Source organism: Lissotriton helveticus, chromosome 4_1 (genome assembly GCF_964261635.1).
Source record: "Lissotriton helveticus chromosome 4_1, aLisHel1.1, whole genome shotgun sequence".
Taxonomy (NCBI): Eukaryota; Metazoa; Chordata; class Amphibia; order Caudata; family Salamandridae; genus Lissotriton; species Lissotriton helveticus.
Window position 1 is genome coordinate 1,568,770,440 of NC_136063.1, and position 24,215 is coordinate 1,568,794,654.

A 24,215-nucleotide genomic window follows, 5' to 3' on the forward strand; every position below is an offset into this window, starting at 1 on the left:
GCTAGGCCCGCTCTCTTCTCCATGGTCTCTGCCAGTCATATGTGGCACAAACAAGGTGATGGCCATATTTGGGTGATGATGCTGTTTTTGGGCAATAGCCCTACATCTATCACAGTCCAGCGCCATGGGCGATGGCCATTAATCTTTACTGCAGGCTCCACCTGGCAAGGCGGTTGCACACTTTGGCACATAGGCCCGGAGCGCAAATGGTGTGGTAGCCCCAACAGATCAGAATATCACACTACTATCCCGGGAACCTGACTCCCTCCACACAATCTCCTCCCCCTCACAGGGCACATCAGTACTGAGTCAGGCAGAAGCTGGTGCTATAGGCTCCAGGAGAGTGTGTGAGTGTTCTGGATGATGTGCCCTCACCTAGCAAAGACCACTGGCAGACTCTTAATCCCCCAGTCCTGGTCACAACATCCAGAAATCATGCTGAGCTTCTACAAGCTAATATAGATCTTGCATTAAGGAATTAAGGACCCCTTTATTTAGTCTAATTCCAGACACACTTGTGATTTGGTGTCTCTGTATTTAGAGTCCATGTTCTGGGGGTTGCTCAAATTGAAGTGCCCATTTCTTTGTTCTGCTCTTCCTCCAGACAGTAGTCTATCACAGAAGGACAGTGTCCAATGTGGACAGCCCCAAACACAGGCCAAGTGAATGACTAGAGGTTCACAACTGGATGTCAGCCTCCTTGATATGTGCTTCAAAAGGTTACCAAAGAACCCCAGCCCCACTCTTTATGATTCTCTCAACAGCCCCACCTCCTTCCTCAGGTGTGCCCAGGCCCCTTTAACCAGTGACTTTTCAGAAACAAAGAGCTCCGATTTAAGTGCACCAAAGAGCTTGGCTCTCCTTCCTTCAATGTGTGTCCCACCCACCTCTCAGAAATACAGCAGTCCACAAATCTGTCTGGGGGAAGCCTCTACCACACCCTGCTCCTCCAGCAAGCCCTGTGTCTGCAGCATAGACCCAGTGTCTTCCGTGTATTGTGCTCTTCTCAAGTGCACACACATTCAGACACATGCAGTCTCCAATAACTGTACCTCTTCCTAGGCACACATCGTAGCGTACTCTTACAACATCTCTATCTCCTATGTGCTCTATCTTCCCACAGGTACACACACACATCTCAGCCCCCATGCAGCTGGTCTTGCTATTCTCCAGCACTGTACCATCTGCCAGGTACATCTACATCCACACTCACACATGCAACTGCTTGTGCTATTTCTCCTGCACTAAACCATCTCCCGGGCACATGTTCATCAACGTACACCCAGCTCACGCTATTTCTCCTGCACTGTACCATCTCTCAGGCACTTGTATATCCTCCCACTGCACACAACCCAATGAAGGCCAAGGGTTAACCTAAGCACACAGCAGCATAATTGTACCAGGCAGGGCCAGGAGGCTCTAGTAAAACAGACCTGTTCACTCTACTGATCACTATAAACATGATACACTACCATCACCACGCTACTTAATTCCAGATAGCAGAAGCCTTAAAACTCGTTCAGGTAATGGTTTGGACCCCCATCCCTGTCTAGGCAGACGGCAGTCCATGAGCTTGGCCTAGGTTATAGTTCACACACATGTATGTTTGCTCATGACGATTCAGATACCACTGCAACTGGTGCCCTGGGGAGGGGGTGTTACACGTTCGTCACCATACTCTGCATGGAATGCACACAATATCACCATAGAGCACTTCTCCTCACACAGGAATGTTGCCATTCTTGTTGATGTTTCTGTGTGAGAAATGTTACTCATGAGTGCAAATAAACACAATTCTTGATAACATGAAACACTGATCAGAATCTGTACTTGCAAATAAATGTACTTTCATACCTATGTGAAACATCAGTGCTCAAAAACCTTTCTGAATCAGGCACCTGGTTTCCATGGAGATATTAAAGGAAAACAAAGGAAGGAAGAATGTGGAAAGTGCCATCGTTTTGTAAAAGAAGTGCAGTTCATAAGGAAAGCGCATGCTCGTTCACACGTTTGTCAGCAGTAAAATGGAGTAAGAGAAATAGTGTTTAGATGTCAAAAGGTTCAAACTGTTAGCATCAGTCTCAAGTGGAGATTTTAACAATGTTTGAAATATTATTTTGAACGAGATGATGTGATTGGCTCAGCCATTCAGAATGCCCAGCAAGCTGGCACTAACCACTATTGTTTGACTGCTTTCTAAATTTCATGTGAGTGCGAAGCAGGGAACAGAGTACATAGGGGAGAAATTGGCCTGTTTGGTAAAATTACTGGGACTGCCTTATTGCCCACTCTCTGCCAGTCTTTAACAACTATTAATTACTCTTCTCCTCATACAGAACAGTTAACAGCGAGGGTTTTAACCATTGCAAATGTCGGATCCTACAGATGAGTTGGGCTGTTAGACCGGACATCTTTGGCGTGGTTTCCCCTCAACATTCTGCTTTCAGGCCTCCTGTTTTTGCCAACATCTGTTTTGCTGGCCTTACACATTACCACTGCTAACCAGTGTTAAAGTGCTTGTGCTCTCCGCTCAAAACATGGTACCATAAGCTTGTGCCCAATTGGCATATTTAATTTACTTACAAGTCCCTTGTAAACTGCACTACATGTGCCCCGAGCCTGTAAATTAAATGCTACTAGTGGGCCTACAGCACTGATTGTGCTACCTACTTAAGTAACCCTTTAGGCATGTCTCAGGCCCGCCATTGCAGAGCCTGTGTTTGCAGTGTTGACCTGGCAACATACACATTTTACCAGGCCCAAATCTTCTTTTTTAATACATATACATATAAGCCACCATTAAGCAAGGCTCTGGATAGCCCCAAGGCCAGGGGGCAGTAGTGAAGATGGACCTTCACTACTGCAAGACCCATCCCTCCCATAGGATAACATTGGCATTGCCTTATTACATTTAGAAGTGTAATTTCAAAACGGGAAGAGAGAACTGGTTCATGTTTAGTATCTCTGGAATCCTAATTTAAACTCCTAACTTATGGCGAAGTCAGATTTTAAATTATAATTCTGAAAATACAGCCTGTCTCTGGTCACATGACTCAATGTAGTTGGCAGATGGGCTTTGTGTTTTCCTCCTAGACAGCCACACACAATGTGAGCTTAGGCAGGATATTGGGACATCATTGGCAGGACGGGAGGGAGGTAAAAAAAAAATGTAAATGTCGGAATTTGTAAAGCGCACAGCTACCTCCACCGGAGGTGTCCCGGCGCTGTCCGTATACCGCTTAGAACCCTTCCTGGCTTTCCTGGGAAATGTCCACTCCTGGGCACCCCCCCCAAGTGCAGCCAGGCATCCCAGCGCTTTTGGGGCCGTTGTGGAGACTAAGCAAGCTATTGCCCAGAGTTGCAGCGTGGGACCCATGATCAGAACAGGCACTGAGGCGAGAATATCCAGTCAGGGGAATTAATGAGCCGGAGACCCGCCGAGGCGGGAATCGAACCCTGGTCCCTGGCCAGAGCTCTGCATCAAGGTCTGCCTGCTCTAACCATTGAGCCACACTTCTCCACTGGTGTGGAGCCCAGCCTCACTTACACCTGAATAGGCTGTGTCCTGTCTCCACACTAAGGACTGCATACCCCTTGCAGTTAGGCTGGTGCTAGGGCAAAGCAGGCAGGTCACCTGAACACTTTAAGGGCATGCCTCTAGAAGTTTCTCCCCATTTCAAAGGCACAACTGTGTGAAAAAAGAAAACCTCAGACACCACCACTTCAGTACGTACTCTTCTTGACCTGTGGATAATCTGCCAGGAAGGACTGCTGTGCTGCTACAAGGACTGCCACTCTGCCGGACTGCTGCCCTGCTGTCCTACCACCCTCTTGCCTAGGTAAGGACTGGACCTACATCTGTTGAAACCAGTGTGACTCCAAGGGCTAGCTGTCTGGCCTCCTGATCTGAAGCCTCTGGTTTCCAACAACCTTGCACCTGGACTCTGCCATTTGTTTGTCTACCATGCCAAGTGGTGCCACCTCAGGCCTGGACCCTTAGAAGTGGGATTAAGGTGCTTTGTCAGCCTCTGTGTATCCAGTGAAATCAACGCATCACCTCTGTTGCGCGACTCAACCTCGAGCAGAACCAAAGCCTCTCTACAGCCGCGTGGATTGGACCCAACGCAAAGACTCGCATCATCGCCGCAGCCCACATTACCTTCGGAACTGCCATTGTGCAATGTATCCTCTGTGCAGGTCCTTGCACCTCTCATCTTTGTCGTTTGGGTCTTGTTTTATTAATAAATTAAGCCGTACTTTTCTAACCTCGCGTGTGATCCTTTTTGTGTAGTGTTTTTGCTGTTTTACCATTTGAAGTGTTGCATAAATACTTTACACAATGCCTCTATGTTAAGCGTGACTGGTCTCTGCCAAGCTACCAAGGAGTGAACACAGGTTAATTTGGGGTTTGCCTGTGCCTTACTTAGACTAGTATTGTGGTTGCTGCTTGACCAGGGCTCAAACCCCAATCAAGCAGTAACACAATTTCTAGCAGCTGTGATATGAAAACATAGGGAATATTTAAGGATGCATTTGAGTATGGACCTTTTACAGTTAAAAGCTGGCTGCTGCAGTCAATGGGGGCTTTGTGAAAGATACATTGCAAACGATAAAACAATAATACATGTGGTTCATGTTCCTAAACAAGGACCAATGCACAGAAAAGCCAACTGCACATGCTTATTGCAAGATCTCACTAAAAGACTACAGGTCAGTAAAACCAAATGCACATCTGAAACGTCACCCTTATTTAAATGGTGAGTAGTGCATGTGTACCCGTTAAAGTTGCCTAATTCTAGGATCCCACTCCCAAACCCTGCCAGAATTGTTAAGTTGGTCTCTTCTATCAGAGGAGGTAGGTGTCTGTGCAGGTGTTCGATTAGCTGGTAGTTGTTTTTTATTTGTCCTCCAAGGTATTTCATTATTGGACCTAAAAAAGCCAAAGTAAAATACTTTCCCCAAGTTAACAGACAATGCGGACTCAGCAGAACGATTACCAGTGATTATGATGAATTTTGTTGCTAGGAGACTTGTATTTGAAGTAAACGGCTGTCCTATATTTTTATGTGTGAAGACTCAGTAGCCATAAAGATACTACTAGTAAAATACCTTTGTGAATAGCAATCAATCTAAACTTATACAAAAGTGTAAGTTTACCGATGTGAATCAGGCCCAAAGATACTACAAATAAGTGGTTCAGGCAGCAGGTACTTCTAGACTGGACTAAGAAACAAATTGAAACAGATCAGCTTTGGACCTTATGCACCCAAGATCTGCCTCCACCCTTTAACCTTAAGAAGCCCGTAGAAGTAAGAAACCTGGTTTTAAGATCCTGGCTGGGATACCATGAGGTGCCAGATTTTGGAGTAAAAGGACCTTTACTCGAGGTTTGTGAATAGAAAGTTTTAAATTCGGTTCTGTATTCCACTGGAAGCCAATGGATTGCACTCTAGATAGTTTAAGATGACCTCATCTGTGTAAATGCAACAACATTGTGTCAGCCTCTTTCTGTAATCTTTGTAGCCTACTGATGAGATTATTTCAAAGGCTGATGCATATCATTATGTAGTAGCCTAAAAGCACCATCACTTGGTCTTGTTCCAGCTCTCTGTGGTGACTGGGTTGGAGATTTCTTTTTTTCCCCCAAATGATGGAAATCTGTTACCTTTGACAACTCCATTGGTTTGTGGGGCATATGTGAGTTTTGAATCGAAAATGATCCTCAGGTTGCTGAGCAGTCAAACAATCAATCAATCCATCATGTGTTTGTTAAGCGCTACTACTCACCCGTGAGGGTCACAAGTTGCTGGGGGAGGGGGGGGGGTTTGCAGGTTCGATTCCATCAAGGGGGGGCTCTGTCGAAGAGCCAGGTTTTGAGGTTTCTTGTGAAGATGGGGAGAGATGTCTGTCTGAGGTAGAGAGGGAGGGCGTTCCAGGCTCTGGCTGCGAGGAAGGAGAAAAAGCGTCCGCCTGATCTGGTCTTTCTGGTGCGGGGGGTACGGCGTAGGAGAGCTGGGCTGATCATAGGGTCCTTTGGGGTGTGTGGAATCTGAGTCGGCTGTTCAGGTATACTGGTCCGGTGTTGTGGAGGGCCTTGTGAGCTTGGGTGAGCATCTTGAAAGTGACTCTAGCTTCGATGGGGAGCCAGTGGAATGTGTGCCGGTGCTGGAAGGTGTGGCAGTGTCTTAGCAGGTTAAGGACCAGTCTTGCAGTGGCGTTTTGGATGTTCTGTAGCTTTCGTGTGAGGTTTTTGTTTATTCCGGCGTAGAGTGCATTGCCGTAGTCGAGTCTGCTGGTGACCAGGGCGTGAGTGACGGTCTTTCTGTGTTTGAGGGGGATCCATTTGAAGGTCTTGCATAGGAGGCAGAGGGTGTGGAAGCAGGACGAGACGGCGTTGATCTGGCTGCCCATTTTGAGTTCAGAGTCCAGGAGAATTCCCAGACTGTGTGCATGGTCCGTGGGGGTGGGCGGACTTCCAAGGGCAGGGGGCCACCAGATGTCGTCCCAGGCGTCGGGGTGTGGGCCCATGATGAGTACTTCCGTTTTGTTTTTTGTTGGTGTTTAATTGAAGGCAGCTGTTTTTCAACCGTTTGGCGACGGCTTCCATGCCTTCTCGGAAATTGTGTCTGGCGGTGTTGGGTTCGTTGGATAGGGAGAGGATGAGTAGGGTGTCGTCTGCCTATGACACAATGTTGAGTCCGCAGGTTCTGACGATGGGGGAAAGCGGAGCCATGTAGATGTCGAAGAGCATGGGTCTGAGGGATGACCCCTGGGGGACTCTGTAGGTGGTTGGTGTAGGGTCTGAGAGTAAAGGGGGAGTCTGACCTGCTGCGTTCTGCCAGAGAGGAAGGAGCAGATCCGGTTGAGGGCCTTGTCTTGAATCCCTGTGTCGAGGAGTCTGCGTATTAGGGTGTGGTGAGAGACTGTGTCAAACGCCGCTGAGAGCTGCAGTTTCTCCTTTGTCCAGTGGGGGGGGGGGGGGCAGATGTCATCTGTTGCGGCGAGGGGGGCGGTTTCCGTGATGTGTTTTTTTCTAAAGCCGGATTGGGAGAAGTCGAGGATGATGTGCTCTTCGATGAATGTGGTGAGTTGGCTGTTGATGGCTTTCTTGATGACTTTTGCTGGGAAGGGGAGCAGGGAGATGGGGCTGTAGTTTTTGAGGTCGGTCAGAGCAGCTGTGTATGCAGGCCGGTTTAAAGGGGACAACTTGGATTTTCCACATAGTGGTGTATGAGTGCAACACTATGGACTAAATGCCCTTTATACTAAACTCTAGAGATAACTGAAAACCCAGACACTTTGCTGCAACCCTCACTATGGTACCAACGCTTCAATATTCCTAATCATATTACAGTTGTTGCATATGACTGCAACATAAATCAAGTTTCTGATGCATCATCTACGCTTTATTGTTAAATGTATACAACAGAGTAAAGGTTCAAGATAAGATGTAGCAAATTCAGGCTTGAACAGATAGGTTAAGAACCCAACATGTACTCCTGACAGTTTTGTGATCATGGTATACATCATTTCACTCGCCTTTCATTGAGCCCTACTTCACTGCGAATTAAGAAATCTTTTGGAATCGGAATACAAACGCATTACAAAAAGTAAACTGTTCAGAAAGTAGACCATTTTGAATGAAGAGATTACTTGAGGTTTTGTAACCCGAGGTGGATTTATTATCTTTGAAATCCTTAAGTGCAAAGAACGCGTTGTGCTGACATTTGTAGGAAATGCATATTACGGACAAAGTGGAAATAAAAGAAGATTGCATTGGATGTTCGAATTGGAAAATGAAATCTTGCCTGAAACAAAAGGAATGTGGTATTATTAAATGGCGGTATACCGGTGTCAAATGTCTTATTTTGTCTAACCTGATTAAATCAATGGTGGCACTTATCTGAATGGTTGTTTGCTACAAGGTAAGACCTTGATAATGAAAAACCCAACAGCACAATCAGGATGAACAATCTAAGAATACTGCTACAGTGATGGTCAAAGTTATTATTTAGTTTGTCTGATATCCCAGTCCTGATTTGAAAGATCCTTTGCATTAATAGTAACTCCAAATTGCTACTAAGTAAATTGACCCCCGTTGAAAAATTAGATATTTCTAAAAATTTAAGGCTAAAATGAATTCTGTCCTTAAAATAAATGTGAAACATGCTGGTTATCACATTCTGTATCATTATATATTTGTAGAGTTTCCAACATTCAAATTCTATTAAACTTACTTTTGCAAGGACCTGCAATACAATGATGTTTTTAAACATTTTACTGGCATTTTACAAATAAGGCTTAAACATCCATTAAAAGATAGGCTCTCAGGGTGTAAGTCACATACAATGCATTGTCATTTAATGTAACAAATGAAACAAACAGAACCTATGGTAAAGAAAGTGAATATAATGAATTAGAACTAAGGTGAAGTGAAGTCTTCTCAGATAGGGAATAATGATAACAAGCATTGGCATAGCCAATGGGTCTCGCTTTTGGGACCTTATAAGTATTTTGTTATGCAGCACAATATCCTTGGTGCATCAACATCAACTGTTACTGGCTATGCCAATGCTTGTTTTTCCTGGCGGCCAACCAAAGCCTAAGGAGGGGGGAAACTAGACAGATGTAAGTATCAACTCAACCCTACAATGGAACCTTTCTAGTACTGGCCCAACCTCAAAAGGAGAGAAGGGGGAGGGGTGAAGTATCTGCAGAAGATAGATTATACACCATAAAAAGAGTTATCGGACACAGGCGATACTTCTTCCCTAGACACCTAATCTTAATAAATTGTCTCAAAGCAGTTCCCAACAGGCGGCACTAAGAAGTGCCAATCAGACAATAAATTCATGCCAGGCAAATGAGTTACTGCTCCTTTCCTGAGAAGCCAGACAGTTGTCCTAGGCAAACACATGCCCCGTAGTTCCTGATTCAGCCTTGACATGTTTAGCTGTTCGAATCGTTGTCTTTTTACCGAGCGAGCAGAACACCAAGACCAGTTAAGGGGCATTGCAGGGAGAGCTTTGAGACTGTCTGTGACAAGTTTGAAAAGGAATAAAAGTCGGTGTCCCGGGTGATTAGCTCCATTTGGGTACAAGTTGTCTACGCGATTTACAGCAGGCTGCCAGAAACGGATGAGAAAAGCATATGGAATCTGTATTGCACCCACACGGCTCTGAAGCTAAATGGAACTAAAAATTACACTCATCGATTAAAAAGCGCGTGTTTAAAATACATGCTTTGATCAGAAACATTAACATTTAATTTCCATTAAGAGAAAAGACATTTCAATATTAGAAATTATCATGTTTTCTAGGGATATATATTCAAATACAACTTTTTATTGTCCTTAAAAGTTAAGTAAAGCATGTGAAATGTAAGCAGAAACAACATGTTTACCTTAACGATGTCTCACTCACTATTCAGAAATCAGCGAGTGGTTTTACCTGAAAAGTTAAGGACATGACTGTAGGAAGGTGGATACCTGACTATGGTTGCCCCCAACTTTTTGCCTAGTGTTTTGCTGGTTTCTGACTTAGTTGGCCTGGGATCCTGCTATTCAGGACCCCAGGCTTCCTGCTCTCTCTGTTAAAATGGACTCCATGTACCCTAGGTACATATCTGATTGGATACTGAGCCACCTTATCAGTCCCTGTACAGTATACCTTAGGTATCCAGGGCATAGGTGTACCCAGGACCTACCAGGGGCTGAAGCATGTATTATGCCACCCCTGGCTGGCCATCCATAAACTGACACAACTGGCTGCAAGACAGCTGGGGCAAGGTGGTGTAATCACCCTTTGCTTTAGATATAGTATACCTATATCTAACCCTAAAATGGACACATATATTCCTATCAGTCACTCCTATGGCAGGCCTTATCAATCCTGAAGGCAGAGTGCTTGGAATTATGTGAGATGGTGCTCTGGCACGAGCTGAGCCCGTTTGCAGCTTGCGGAACCAAGTCCAAATAGCTGTTCCATGATAACGCTATACCATATACAAGTGCATTATAATCCTCGCGGTTAAATGCTAACTTTGGTATAGCATTATCAAAACATGTCGAGTAAGGTGTCATACGAATTGGAATACTAACCCCTCGCCAATTCTGGCGACGGGGTTAGCATTCCACCCTTCTAGAGGGACACGACATGTATGTAACTGTGAACCCCGGTTAAAGTCAGACACAGCCTCAGCTACACAAAATGGATGCTGCCACCGAGACACAAGTCTGCCCTCCTGCTGCTGGGAGTCCTTCCAGCAACGGAGGCCTGGACAAAGGGTTTCCTGTCAGGGGCGGTGCTAGCACCATCCCAGACAGGAATTTGTGTATCCCAGGTAGGCAGGGCTGAAAGGAAGGTGACTGCAAGTGGCACCCCGGTGCTCACTGTGCATATGCCGGCTCAAACCAGTTCCTAGGGCACACCAGCCCCTGAGCTGGGGAGAGACCGGACAAAGGAGAGGGGTGTAACCACCCCCCTCCTAGTCCCACCCATAGGGCAGGACTTAGTCGCGTGCCAGCCCCTTTTCTTAGTATAAAGATAGGAGCAGGCCCCCTTCCCAAATTAGATAATCTTGAATCTTGAAACTACTTTCCACGAAAGGAACTCTTGACTCTTCTGAAGACTCTCCCTTGTGGCTAAGGAGTAGCCACCCTGCACCAGCAGGCACCATCGAAGCTCTTGCGGTTTGCTGAAGTCCATCCTCCGGATCAAGCCTGCCCAGCTCGACGAGACCCGTTTTTCCCTCCATCTCTGACCTCTACCTACATCATCCAGCACAGCTGAGATTCGTGGGTGCGACGAGACCCGTGGGACCGGCCATCTTCAAGACCTGCACGACGCTTCTCCAGCACGACCCCCGAGAGACCCGAGTAAGTGCACTGGGGTTTGAGAAGCCCTAACCCTAAGCAGCTCCAGCACCGAAGTCCAGCCTCCCAGCATCCACGAGATCTGCGTGGGGCCCTTCTGCTTCCTTGCTGCTTGCCACGTTGTCCGGTCACTTGCCCATTGGCTAGTGACCCTCTTGACGACGTACCACGACGATTTCACCGCTGGTCTGGTTGCTCCAGACTGGCCCTTGCTCCCCTCCAACAGAGGAGCACCCTAGACCTTCCTGGTCCACTCCAGACGCCATCTTGAGTCCACCGCGTGGGCTTGCCTTTGCCAAGGCTTGTTGCTCCAATCCTGGTTTCAGCAGCGCCGACAGCAGACACCCTCGTGGGACAGCTCGCCCCTCCATCCTGGTCGCCGACAACGCCTCCTGGTCCGAGAGACTGCAGAGCCAAGCGTCGCCCACTCACCTGGTCGAGGTGCCCTCATCCGGTGCCATCCTGGTGCCCATCTGATCACTGGCTAGTGATCAAGAACAGAGTCCCCTCTGCTTTCAGGTCATCTTCAACTCCGATCCAGGCTTGGATCCCATCGAACTTCATCACTGGTCGCCTGCCAGCAACTTCTTCTTTCAGGCTCCATAGACTGTAACGAGGATTCCAGACGTCTTTTGAACCCTATGCAGCCGCGGCCCCTGGGCTAGGTAACTTGAATATTTCGGTACTCCAGCACAGGTTCACTATCTAAGTGTCCAGATCCTTTTTCGTTTTCAGCCTAACTGGTCGGATTCGTCCGATAACACTAACTTTACGAAATCTAGCATCCATAGACTTCTTCCCGCATCCCGCGTGAGAGTGCACACTCTGCACCCGATCTCCCTAGGCCTCCTGCTCGTAATCTTAAGGTTCAGTAGTGTAGTTCTAGCGATCCTGAAGCCTCTGGATCTTGTTACTTACCTGCTAGTATTTCGCATTCCACTTTTGTAGTATATGGTTTTTCGTGCCCCTCGGGCATTTGTGTAAATTGTGCAACTTAAAGTATTTTCGTAAGAGTTTTGTATTGTGCTTAGCTCCCTGACTCATAAAGAGATCAGGGTAGAACTGTTATTAATAAATATCCTATATTTTTATAACAACTTGTGTGGTGTCCTTTCACTTGGTGTTCAAGGGGTATATGTGATGGTAAAACAGCTGGCTTAACACGCCCTCTAGAGTTTAGCCTGAAGACTGCTCGTGTCCATGCTACTAGGATAGCTGGTCTAAAAGGTTGACTTACAACCAATCATCAATAAGGGTTGTTTGGTATGATACAAAGTGATCACTAGAATAGTGAGCACTATATATCAGGCCAACTTCTCACAATGACTACGACTACAGGGCCCTGAAAGGAACCGTTTCAATGTCCATTGCTTATTTCCTTAATAAACGTAAACAGTATGGTTTAAAAAGACCACATCCATAAACACAGAGGTACACATTTTGTTTTCCAATCCACCCATCAACCAGGTATTGCAATACATCCAGGGATGGTGCACTTCCCCACCTGGGGACTACAATGCTGTTCAAAGAAAGACGACAAAAGAAAAGTAGCGCTTCACTGCAAAGTCTGTAAAGTGAGGCTGATGTGTTTGGATGTGAATAAAACCAATATGCCCACTTTGCAACCACTCTGTCTTGCTTTATTTAGTTATGCATTTCTTTTCATATTTAAAACCTTTTATTTCTCTCCATCCCGAGGCTGCACTTTGGAATAGAAAAATGTCAGAAAAAGGGCATTTCCCTCAAGAGTGTTTTTCTTTTTTGGATCCATTTCACAGGGGAAGCAACTAAATGAAAGAAGGAAACAGAGGTTGTGAACAGTTTCTTCAAGTCACTGTTTTCAGTAAGTGAGGAGCAAGACAGAAAGATAGGGAATAATAGGAAGGGGGGGTCAGCTGCCAACACAGAAAAGAAGAGGACATTGTCTGTGTCTTCTCTGGGCAGTAAGGAAGAGACGGAGTCCTTTTCCTTCTGGGCCCGTCCCCGATCGTCCACAAAAGCAACCACGCTCACACATGTTGCCCCCTGCCCCCTGAGAAGTATTCTCTAGCCTCATTGTGTTACAGCCTTAAGTGTCTCGCAGAGCAGCGCATGCGCTGGCTCAGCGAGACCTAAAAATCATTACTGCCTCAAATACGAGGTAGAAAGAATGGGAACTTGGGTAACAGCTGCAGAAAAACTAGTGTAGATGGGCCAGGTTCAGATGCATGGAGTGATGCACAATCATGGCGGACCGCTAAGATAATTCAAAGCTCCAGTATATGTTAGACCAGTTCTCAGTCTAAGTTATTGGCAGAAGAATCCTGACCAGAATGGAAAAGAATGAGTGCAAGATGACCAACTACTAACAAACGTAATTCAGTAACAAAACAAAGTTAATCTCTACCCATTTAAAAAGCTGCAATAACATCATTAAGAATACACCAACTCATAGAATAGAAAATAACTTTATTGCACACCACTTTGGCTGTGTGTTTTGGGTGGAGGGATTCAGGCAGTTCTGCAAAAATATGTTGAAAGCAACATCTTTGTCTGTAACCCTGTCTCCCCAAGCCCTCTCCAGAAAATTAAGAGCATATTGCTCTGGCCAAAATAACTTATTATTACATTTTTATATTACCATTTATATAAAATACTAAATTTCAGATCGGATTAAAACTATTTTACAAAACAACATTTAAGGCACAACAAATAGTAACAAAAAATAGAACAAGACCCAGAGCAGCCAACAAATAACTGGCTTTGTAACAATTGCAACAATTTAATGGACCACCTTTTTTTCTTTTTTCAAGTATTTTACAATGCATATTAAATAATACAGAAAATTGAATTGTTCCAGAATCTTAGCACAGTGCTAGAAAACGTTGAATGATATGGATTTCACAAGTTGTTGCTATGGACCAATTTTAATTGCGAATGGATTCGTTTCACATTTAAAACAAACTTGATTTTTCTGGAAACCAACCAACTCTTAGTTAGGGTTGTTCAGAATCGTAAAAAGTTATTTTCCCTCTGAGAACAGTTGAACACTATAAACATTTTTCCTACAAACACATCAACTAAATCATGTACATCTGGCTGAACATTATAAACAGGTTACTTACAAAATAATTTAGCTAACTCATGTACATCTGTAACTTTAAAATGGTTACTTCAAAAATGTTTCTTTGTGATCCAACGAAAATATCATATAGTTAGGTTTTTAGCCGGTGACATTTGGTAAAGGTAATCAATTTAAAAGTAAATATCGAAAATTACATGTTAAGCCTTGTGTGGTACCTATTATATGACAATAATGTATGGAAGTTGATCTCTTAAGTGCCTTTGCTAATTTCAAGAACAAACTACAAATGTAGCTGATGATGGACACTCCTCAGTGCCATCAGGGGTTTCAATTTGTCGTCTGGAAATCAGTTGTTCATGGGAAATGAGCAGTTGAACCATTACATTCCAACACCTTCTGAGAAAAGCATTTAGGCAGCCAAGAACATGGAGTTTTCCTCCCGAAAATAATGCAAGCTGTCAGGGGCACTGTGGAATACATAACTTGTAGCTAGCAGTCAAAGTATATTATATAATTCCATTCAGGTAGAGACAGTTGGTCTATGTTGTAAAGTGTAATACATAATCCAGAAGACAGTTAGACAACCCAATGCAAGTGGGGGTAGCATACCTCTAAGAAGTTAATATAAAACAAACTAGGCATTGGCACGGGGACCTGGAGTACGAGGGATGGCTCTAGCACCTTTTTTCAAGTAAAAGAACTGTGCTCCTAATTACTGTCTACTGCCAGTGTGTTCAAAGGACTAAAATATATTAAGTGGTGTTTTTTCAGACACTCTCCATTCTACCTTCAACTGCTTCATAACATTTAGGAACACCCCTTCTGTAGATTCACAGATAATGCCCTCCAAACTGAAAGAAGAACTACACCCTTTTAAAGTGGTCAGTTTTTTGGGGAGAATAGTCGCAGAATTCAACATGTCACTACAGAGAAGTCCCTTGGAAAGGAAAGCGCAAACGTATTACGATTGACTTCCAAAAAGAAACTACTGCAATAAGTTCCTTTAAAATGAAAAAATTATTTTACCCACACTGTTAAGACTTATAGCGATCCCAAAAAGTAACTCTAATGCTGTTAGAATCACCCTGGTCATTTTTTAAACCCTATTTTCAATGATGTGACATAAGTTGGATAAAATGTAATGAAACATGGCATTTTGACATCTAGACAGAACATTCTTTACCCAGATCCTAACCCTGGCCCTTACTCTTTATCCTGTCTTCTGCAGTAAACCTAAACTTATGCTATCAATTAAATAGTATTGCATTAAATGTAGGATCTTTAAACCTATATATTTAAATGTTAACGGTGTCCATTTCTTTAGGTTTCTGTGTTATCACAATTTAGAGGTAGATACCCATACTAAATAATTAGTGATACAGGTGGAATTATAGTAATGTAACAGATCGAATTATAGTTGGATTGGTGAATGACAGAGGTGATTTTCACGGAGGGGTTCTGAGTAACATCAGCTAAAGAGTAATGGTTGAGTTGTCTAGGATGTTACTCAAAACCTTGAGGTGGAAAAATATCCCCATTATTCACTTGGACCTAGCTTTAATTTTTATAAGGGTCTCATAGCCACCCACTATAGTCAACAGGTTTTATCATTTTTTTTATTGTGTGTTGGACAAAAAGAAAGCTAAAAAAGGATTAGTAACTGTTTTAATAAGTGATTTATCACTGTTAATTATATAAATGCGGTAACACCTACAGGAAATTCTTAAAGTATGTCCTTAGTCGTGGTTGGAATGGTGTTTGCTGGCAGAACATTGTTAATTTACAGCAGTGGAAAACACGTTTTGTTTTTCACTGCTGTGGAGTAATTGCAGTGACTAACAGGGAGAAGATCAATATAAAATTAAAAAATATACTAGATGAAGGGTTTTTGAAGAGCAACAACCAACTTATAGGAAATACTGATGCTAGACCCATCCCTTAATCTGAACACGATTACGCAGCTAATATAAAACACCTGCAGAACATGGACAGATTGTCATACATCCACCAGAAGAATAATATTCCCTTGGGCACTGGCATATCAGCACTTCAAATCCTCAACGAAGAACATATCTATATTTTACAAAGGTCATACTTGATAATCATATAGCTTTAGCCTAATATAGACACATGACCTATTAGCCCCACCTAGAACCTTCAGTTGTAATTCTATACCAAATAAATGATGGGAACAGAGATTGTTCAAAAATGACTGATCAAAGAACAGTAACATTTAAGAAATCAAACGCACATGATCTTGATTAAAGCAAAGCATCATATCAAGACAGATCAAACTGTGCATAGTCTTCCAAGAAGGACTGAGAACTATGTAGCTCATCTAGTTTAGGGAACAAAAGACACACAACAAATGGGATCTATAAGCAAAAATTAAAAATTGCATCTACGGACCATCTCAAAGAGTAGTATCCTATGCTCCAAACTGGATCCGAAATATTATTTGCAAGAAAACTGTTCAAACCCATCACAAAATACTAAAAACTTTAAAAAGGAAGATGGGAAAGTACTTCTGGAAAGAGTTACTTGCTGAAAACGACTGTTACATGAAAAACAAAAAAGCTACCAAGCTATTCTAAAAAGCACTAAATAAAATAACGAATGTTTTAGTAAGGCACAAAAAAACATGTAGTAATATAAAACCTGTTGTTGACAGTTAAGAATCCAAAATACAAACATGACAGATAGGAAAACTCAACAAGGGGTTATGTCTATCAATATCTGTGAAAATGATGCCATATAATAACCAAATGGAATAAATTGAATGCAGTTTGTTGTACAAAATGACTTGTGTGGGGAAAAAACGAAATAGTGAAAACGATGTAGTAGTGCAGACGTTATTCAATTTAGACATTGACTAGATTTATATCCCTGCTTTCCCAAATGATGGACCTTATGGTACTCTGGGCTAAGATTAAATCACGCTGATTAACAAATACATTGTTCTGCATAAATTAGTAACCTAATGTTCACGCGAACTCTAGTGTTAGTGAACTTAATATTTCCATGGCTAGGAGAGTTTACATTCGAACCTGTGCATGTATTCTCTTTGTGATACCCTAATTCAATGCAAAAACAGAACAGCATAGCCAATGCCAGCTTGAACAACTATTATACATAAGGAAAATAAGGAAATTGTATGCGACAATTAAGGGCAACTGTTATTTATGGGCCAGATAGCCCCATCTTCTCTCTGAAAATGCATCTGGAATGAAATCCTAGAATGGAAATACCATCAAATTATTTTGAGTAGATAGGCCTTCACTAATGTATAACGGGCACCATACAGTTATTGTTTTATTCATATATAGTTAAAACTATACTTTAAAAGTAAGGATCTATAAAGCTTAGCATATGCATATATCATGGGTGCAGAGGACGTGGATGTGTGTATCCTTTATATATAATCAACTCAGGTACAGAGATCACTATCGGAATGAGGAAAAAGAGAAACCTACAACATGAAGAAAATAAAAATATGCTTCAAACTTGACATGAATAAACCCATGAAGCAGGATACGGCTCTGCTAACCAGAAAATTGTAAAAAAAAAAAAAAAAAAGCATATTTTCAAAAATGAATCTGGATCGATTTCGGGATTTTAAACTGGGAACCATAAAATTAGAATCAGATACCAAATGTGGATTTGCTTACATCTCCATGGTGAAATTGCATAAAGTATGCACCTCGAGTACTGTCTGCACAGGAAACATTCCCCCTTTTATCAGGGGACTAGCTTTTCTGAACAAACCTTTACAAAAAGACTTCTCTGGTAACGAGACCAATAATAACTTTTAAATGGCGAATGTAGCACATGTTTCCCAAGGAAGGGCAGCAGTGATCTAACAAATAATTGATTGATCGTCCCTGAAAGCTATATGGAGAGCCAAGGCTGTACTTGGTTCTTGTGTGGAGCCTTCATTTCAGTTACTGTTCGCACTGCTGCATTTGCAACTTGTCTAATTTGCTAGTTTAATACAAGCTTCAGGAAAGTAGAGAATCAGCATTCTTTCCTCTGCATGGTTTTGGCTGACTTTACAATGTTTCACGCTACATATGTAGGGTCGATTTTGTAGACATCAAATAAGACACAATAAAAGTAAGAAAAAGCAAGATGCCACATAAATCGCACAAAAAGAAAAACTGTTCCTGAAATGAAAGCCTCACTAAGTCAGGAGTAAGTGTTCCTGGAATCTACATGGCAGCGTAAATCAAACGTAATGGTGGCAGCAGGCGTAATGCTACATCATGCTAAAAGTATTTGAAAGCTTTAAAGGCACAATACTTTTTTTTTGCATTTTGTCGTGCTCTTTGCTTTTATTGCTGGAATGGTCTATTGTCCAGGGCAACTAATGGAACGTTTGAACAGATTACGAAATAGTTATGGTATGGTCCATGCAGTTACAGCAAAACTGCACATAACACTAGCAGAAAACAGATCTAGGGAAACTGGTCATTTACTGTAGAAAGTGCAAGAGAATGGAGAGATGAGGGAGACACAGATGAGGGAGAAACAGATGAGGGAGAAACAGGTGAGGCAGAAACACGTGAGGCAGAAACACGTGAGGCAGAAACAGGTGAGTTCCCAATAATACTGGAATGCTCCAGCCCCCAAATGACTCGGGTTAGTAAGACCACACATCCAAATCATCCTCTACTGCTAATGTGCCTTTTACCTTAATTATATAGTTATCCACTTAACTGCATACGAATAAAATGATGTGGGGCTCTAAAGTTATTAGGTCATACTTCATTGCAAGCTATTGATTTTTTGTTTCAAAGGACTGCAATTCTAGAAAAAAATCAAATTAGCCTGCATCACATGACGACATTTGCCTTAAGATTTAGAGAACTTTGTTTTTAAGTTATCCCTGATGCGATCATATAAAATAAATATGCATTTGTAATAAAAGAAGACTATATTGTGTAAACAAAAGCCCAACAAAATAAATGTTCTTTATTTTCCAAACCTTGGAAAATCCAGAAAATCTGGCACAACTGACCCATTCATGGAATTAGAAGTATGGCATATCAGAGTAGGCTTAACAGCTATTGGGTTTACACATTTTCCAGTCTTCTTTGGCCCCAAGTCAACTCTCAATATGATGCTGCATGAATACTGCGGTGCTGAACATCTTTACAGTCCCACAATTAAGTGCTTAATAGATAAATTCTCCCGGTATCTCTTGCAACAACAAAGGTTCTTCGAATCTGAAGCGTTTTGATATTGCTTTTGTATCAGTCTGAGTCTCCTTGTCTGATTGTCTACACTGTCCAAGTGTGTAGGAAGCAACTACAAGCAACTCCTCTGTTAATGTCTTTTCCTGTGCTTCTGGAGTGCATGATGGGGTTGGATCTACAGTGTGTTCCGTAGCAGAATCTTCCTCTCCTTTCTCTTCATCTATGATTGGCTCCCCCACTGTAATCTTGGCACTTGTAGGTAGATCTGGAATGTTATCATGAGCCAGCCATGGATGCTGTAGACAGTCCTCTGCTGTAGCACGGCCCCTATAAACGAAAAGAACAATTTAAGAAAAATCAAGGTAGTAATTAAAAAACAAACAAATTGTAAAACTAATACAGCCTACGGAACAAAGAATTAAAAAAAATTGTACAGTACTTCAGTTTTCAAGGGCACAGAGGGCTCTTCCACAAATCTATGTGGGAAAATCAGTCAAAAATGTGTTTAAAATCATAAATCTTTTAAAATGTACACGAACATCGCAGCCAATAAAAATCAATATACTAACACACAATGATAACATTTAATATAAGACCAGCTCTCCTTATCTTGGATGACTCTGTTGTTGGGGGCCTAGACACCTACCACTTCTAAACAAGAATGCCTCCCTGCACTGGACCACCTAGTTGCTACCCCAAATTGCCAGCAGGGCACATACGGTGTCAAGAGCCTTAGATGTGAGAAGTATCTTCACTAAGCTAACCAGCCAAGTAAACCATAAAAATATCAATATGCTTGACAGGGATTTTTAAGATAACTGAAGCACACACAGCATGGGTTAAAGCATCCTAGAGGTGCTTAAAGTGCCGGGTGCAAGCCATAGGCGTTGTCATAAATAGGCTAACTGCTCAAACAAATGCATAAAGTGCTGAAGTGCTTATGCAGTGATAAAAGTGCAAGTGGTGCTCATGTAGCGAGTTGAGAATTTGAGACTTCCTGGGAGGAAGCTACTACCTGACCATCAGCCCACCTTAGTTTTGGAGGGGCAGCTTCCCCGTTTATTAAGTAGCCTCAACCCATTTAAATAATCCCTGCTCATTAATGAGGGAGTCCCTTCCCAACAGAACCTAACTGGTCACGACCCATGGTATATAAAATCACTAAAAGACCAATGTCTCTAAGACTCAAACTTTAATATGTGCCCGAAAAACAGCAAGACGGGATAGGAGCAAGATGATACTGTAGCTCAGTGGCAGCCAGTGGGCAAGTCAATATGACCTTAATGATTTTTTTACTAACAAAATTATAGTTATTCTAAAGAACAGAAGTTCTTACACTCAGTAACAGTCTTTCTGGTGGAATCTATAGCTAACCGCAGAATCCTCTGCTTTAGTATACCCCCAGGCACCAAACTGGATTGGGAAGATTTTAAAAGCAATGCTTACACGTGTCGGTAGGTGGCATCAAGCGGCTCTGGATTTACTTTGTTCCACCCCAGAAGTGATGATGGAGCTGTATCCAAGCACCACCCCTGTAAATTTGTGTCAGTTTCTTTCTTGGCTCCATTGCGGAGCCCAACAATTAGATGTACCAGTCTACATCTCTCTAAGTTGGAAACTTTTTAGATGAAGAAAGAGTTAAAGTATTTGTCAGAAAGAGCGTTACCCAAGTTAAGTAAATTGTTCTTATGGATGCTTCTAATCACTGATTCCTCACATTTAGAATAGAATCCAAAGCAGTACATTCCCCAGTGGTGGGTCTGTGGAAAGGTTCATAACAAAAAGTCCTGGAGTAAAAAGGGGTGAATTGCCTTTCCCAATGGACCTAGCTGTCATGCATCTTGAACGTGTACTGAGGCCCACTTCACAGCCCAACAGATAGAAGACAGGTACTCCGCATGCCTGTGCAGACGTTTTAGCCATGTGGTCTGGGTGGAATGAGCCTTAAACTCTTTCAGAGGTGGCTTTTTGGCAAGTGCGTTGCAGAAGTTGATGCAGAAGACTACCCACTTTGACAAAGTCTTTTTCTGTCTTGCCATTGCCGCAGACAACTTCTCAAACAGCTCATCACCTACTCGATGGTTCTACTCGGTGGTCTTTGGTGCCATTGATGTAAACCTTACAGCTCTTTTTGGGTCCAGTCGATGGGGGGGCTCTCCTCTTTTCCTCTTTTTTGGCTGTAAAGTTTGGAATCATGACTATCTTGAATCAACAATAAAGAAGAAGTCGAACGATCATCAGTTGGACTTTTGTTGCACCACAAGTATTCCCTCAGGATCCCCCTTTGATCCCTGTCCACCATACATCCTTCACACAAAGGTAACATTGGGACTCCAATGATTATTAAGATTTTAATATTTCTTCATTGTCTACTGCAAAGGTCCCTACAGATGTTAACTAGCTGCCATTAAACCCCTTCATAAAAACAATAGGCAGACCCTTCAACTCTCTCTAATCCTTCAACCCATCTCATTACTTCCTGTCCTTGGTAAAATCATTGAAAAATTGGTGCTAATTAATGACATTCCTAAAAAGAAGCCAACATTCCTCATCCTCAGCAGTCTGACTTCCGCTCTAAGCCCTCGACAGAGTCCGCTCTGCTCCAGGTTGCAGATACTCTAAAGCAGGGGTACTCATAGTATGGCCCGCGGGCCAGGGGCGGCCCAGCAAGCCTTCCCTGGCGGCCCGCGGACCCCCGAGACATCATACCTGTGTTTTACGTTTTTTTTTAAGTGTCTGCAGCAGCACGAGAGACTCTGCTGCTCTGTGGGGGCTGCCGGCCAGGCGATCCTAGCAATGGCCAGAGTACAGCTGCAGGGGCCTAAGAAGAGGTAAAATACAAAGGCCTCATTAACATTCAAATGGTCTTTTGAAGATCTGTGAAGTGCTCGGGTGCGGCTGTGAGTGTGCCCCGGCTGGCACAAAGGCAGGGTGAGGTGACAGAGGGTGACAGAGAGAGTGGGAGGGAAAGGGAGGGGGAGTGAGAGTGAGTGAGGGGGAGTGAGAGGGAGTGTGAGAGAGTGAGTGGGAGTGAGTGAGTGGGAGTGAGTGAGTGGGAGTGAGTGAGTGGGAGTGAGTGAGTGGGAGTGAGTGAGTGGGAGTGAGTGAGTGGGAGTGAGTGAGTGGGAGTGAGTGAGTGGGAGTGAGTGAGTGGGAGTGAGTGAGTGGGAGTGAGTGAGTGGGAGTGAGTGAGTGGGAGTGAGTGAGTGGGAGTGAGTGAGTGAGTGGGAGTGAGTGAGAGTGAGTGAGTGGGAGTGAGTGAGAGTGAGTGGGAGTGAGTGGGAGTGAGTGGGAGTGAGTGGGAGTGAGTGGGAGTGAGTGGGAGTGAGTGGGAGTGAGTGGGAGTGAGTGGGAGTGAGTGGGAGTGACAGGGAGTGAGTGGGAGTGAGTGGGAGTGAGTGAGTGGGAGTGAGTGGGAGTGAGTGGGAGTGAGTGGGAGTGAGTGGGAGTGAGTGGGAGTGAGTGGGAGTGAGTGGGAGTGAGTGGGAGTGAGTGGGAGTGAGTGCGAGTGAGTGGGAGTGACAGGGAGTGAGTGGGAGTGAGTGGGAGTGAGTGGGAGGGAGTGAGTGGGAGTGAGTGGGAGTGAGTGGGAGTGAGTGGGAGTGAGTGGGAGTGAGTGGGAGTGAGTGGGAGTGAGTGGGAGTGAGTGGGAGTGAGTGGGAGTGACAGGGAGTGAGTGGGAGTGAGTGGGAGTGAGTGGGAGTGAGTGGGAGTGAGTGAGTGGGAGTGAGTGAGTGAGTGGGAGTGAGTGAGTGAGTGTGAGTGAGTGAGTGAGTGAGTGAGTGAGTGAGTGAGTGAGTGAGTGGAGTGAGTGAGTGAGTGAGTGGGAGGGAGGGAGGGAGGGAGGGAGTGAGTGGGAGGGAGTGAGTGAGTGAGTGAGTGAGAGGGAGGGAGTGAGTGAGAGGGAGGGAGTGAGTGGGAGGGAGGGAGTGGGAGGGAGGGAGTGAGTGAGTGAGTGGGATGGAGTAAGTGAGTGGGAGTGAGTGAGAGGGGTGAGTGAGTGGGAGGGGAGGGAGAGAGAGGGAAGGGGAGGGAGTGAGTGAGTGAGAGGGAGTGAGAGGGAGGGAGGGAGGGAGTGAGTGAGAGTGAGTGGGAGGGAGTGAGATGGAAGGAGTGAGAGGGAGGGAGTGAGAGAGTGAGTGAGTAAGTGGGAGGGAGTGAGTGAGAGGGAGGGAGTGAGTGAGAGGGAAGGAGGGAGTGAGAGGGAAGGAGGGAGTGAGAGGGAAGGAGGGAGTGAGAGGGAAGGAGGGTGTGAGAGGGAGTGAGTGAGAGGGAGTGAGTGAGTGGGAGTGAGTGAGTGGGAGGGAGGGAGTGAGTAAGTGGGAGGGAGGGAGTGAGTGGGAGGGAGTGAGTGGGAGGGAGTGAGTGAGTGAGTGAGTGGGATGGAGTAAGTGAGTGGGAGTAAGTGAGTGGGAGTAAGTGAGTGGGAGTGAGTGAGTGGGAGTGAGTGAGTGGGGAGTGAGTGAGTGGGAGTGAGTGAGTGGGAGTGAGTGAGTGGGAGTGAGTGAGTGGGAGTGAGTGAGTGGGAGTGAGTGGGAGTGAGTGAGTGGGAGGGAGTGAGTGGGAGGGAGTGAGTGGGAGGGAGTGAGTGGGAGGGAGTGAGTGGGAGGGAGTGAGTGAGTGAGTGGGATGGAGTAAGTGAGTGAGAGGGAGTGAGTGGGAGGGGAGGGAGAGAGGGAAGGGGGTGAGTGAGAGGGAGAGGGAGGGAGTGAGTGAGAGTGAGTGGGAGGGAGTGAGATGGAAGGAGTGAGAGGGAGGGAGTGAGAGGGAGGGAGAGAGTGAGTGAGAGTGAGTGAGTGAGAGGGAGGGGGTGAGAGTGAGAGTGAGTGAGAGGGAGGGAGTGAGTAAGTGGGAGGGAGTGAGAGGGAGGGAGAGGGAGGGAGTGAGTGAGTGAGAGTGAGTGAGAGGGAGTGAGTGAGTGAGAGTGAGTGAGAGGGAGTGAGAGGGAGTGAGTGAGTGAGAGGGAGGGAGTGAGAGGGAGTGAGTGAGAGGGAATACTCATGATCAACCAACAACCCACAAACCACAACACACCACCAACCACCCAACACCCACCCACCACACCACACCCACAACACCACCA

General features: G+C 44.4%; 1 protein-coding gene across 1 annotated transcript in view; it reads right to left on the bottom strand.

The window, feature by feature from the left end:
* Positions 1 to 13,304: 13,304 nt before the first annotated feature.
* The window catches only part of STK17A (serine/threonine kinase 17a), a 252,980-nt gene continuing 242,069 nt past the window's right edge, over positions 13,305 to 24,215 (bottom strand). Inside the window, exon 7 of the mRNA XM_078688192.1 lies at positions 13,305 to 19,459. Within this exon, the coding sequence (XP_078544318.1) occupies positions 19,111 to 19,459 (349 nt within the window). The 3' untranslated portion in view covers positions 13,305 to 19,110. The remainder of the gene's footprint in view (positions 19,460 to 24,215) is intronic.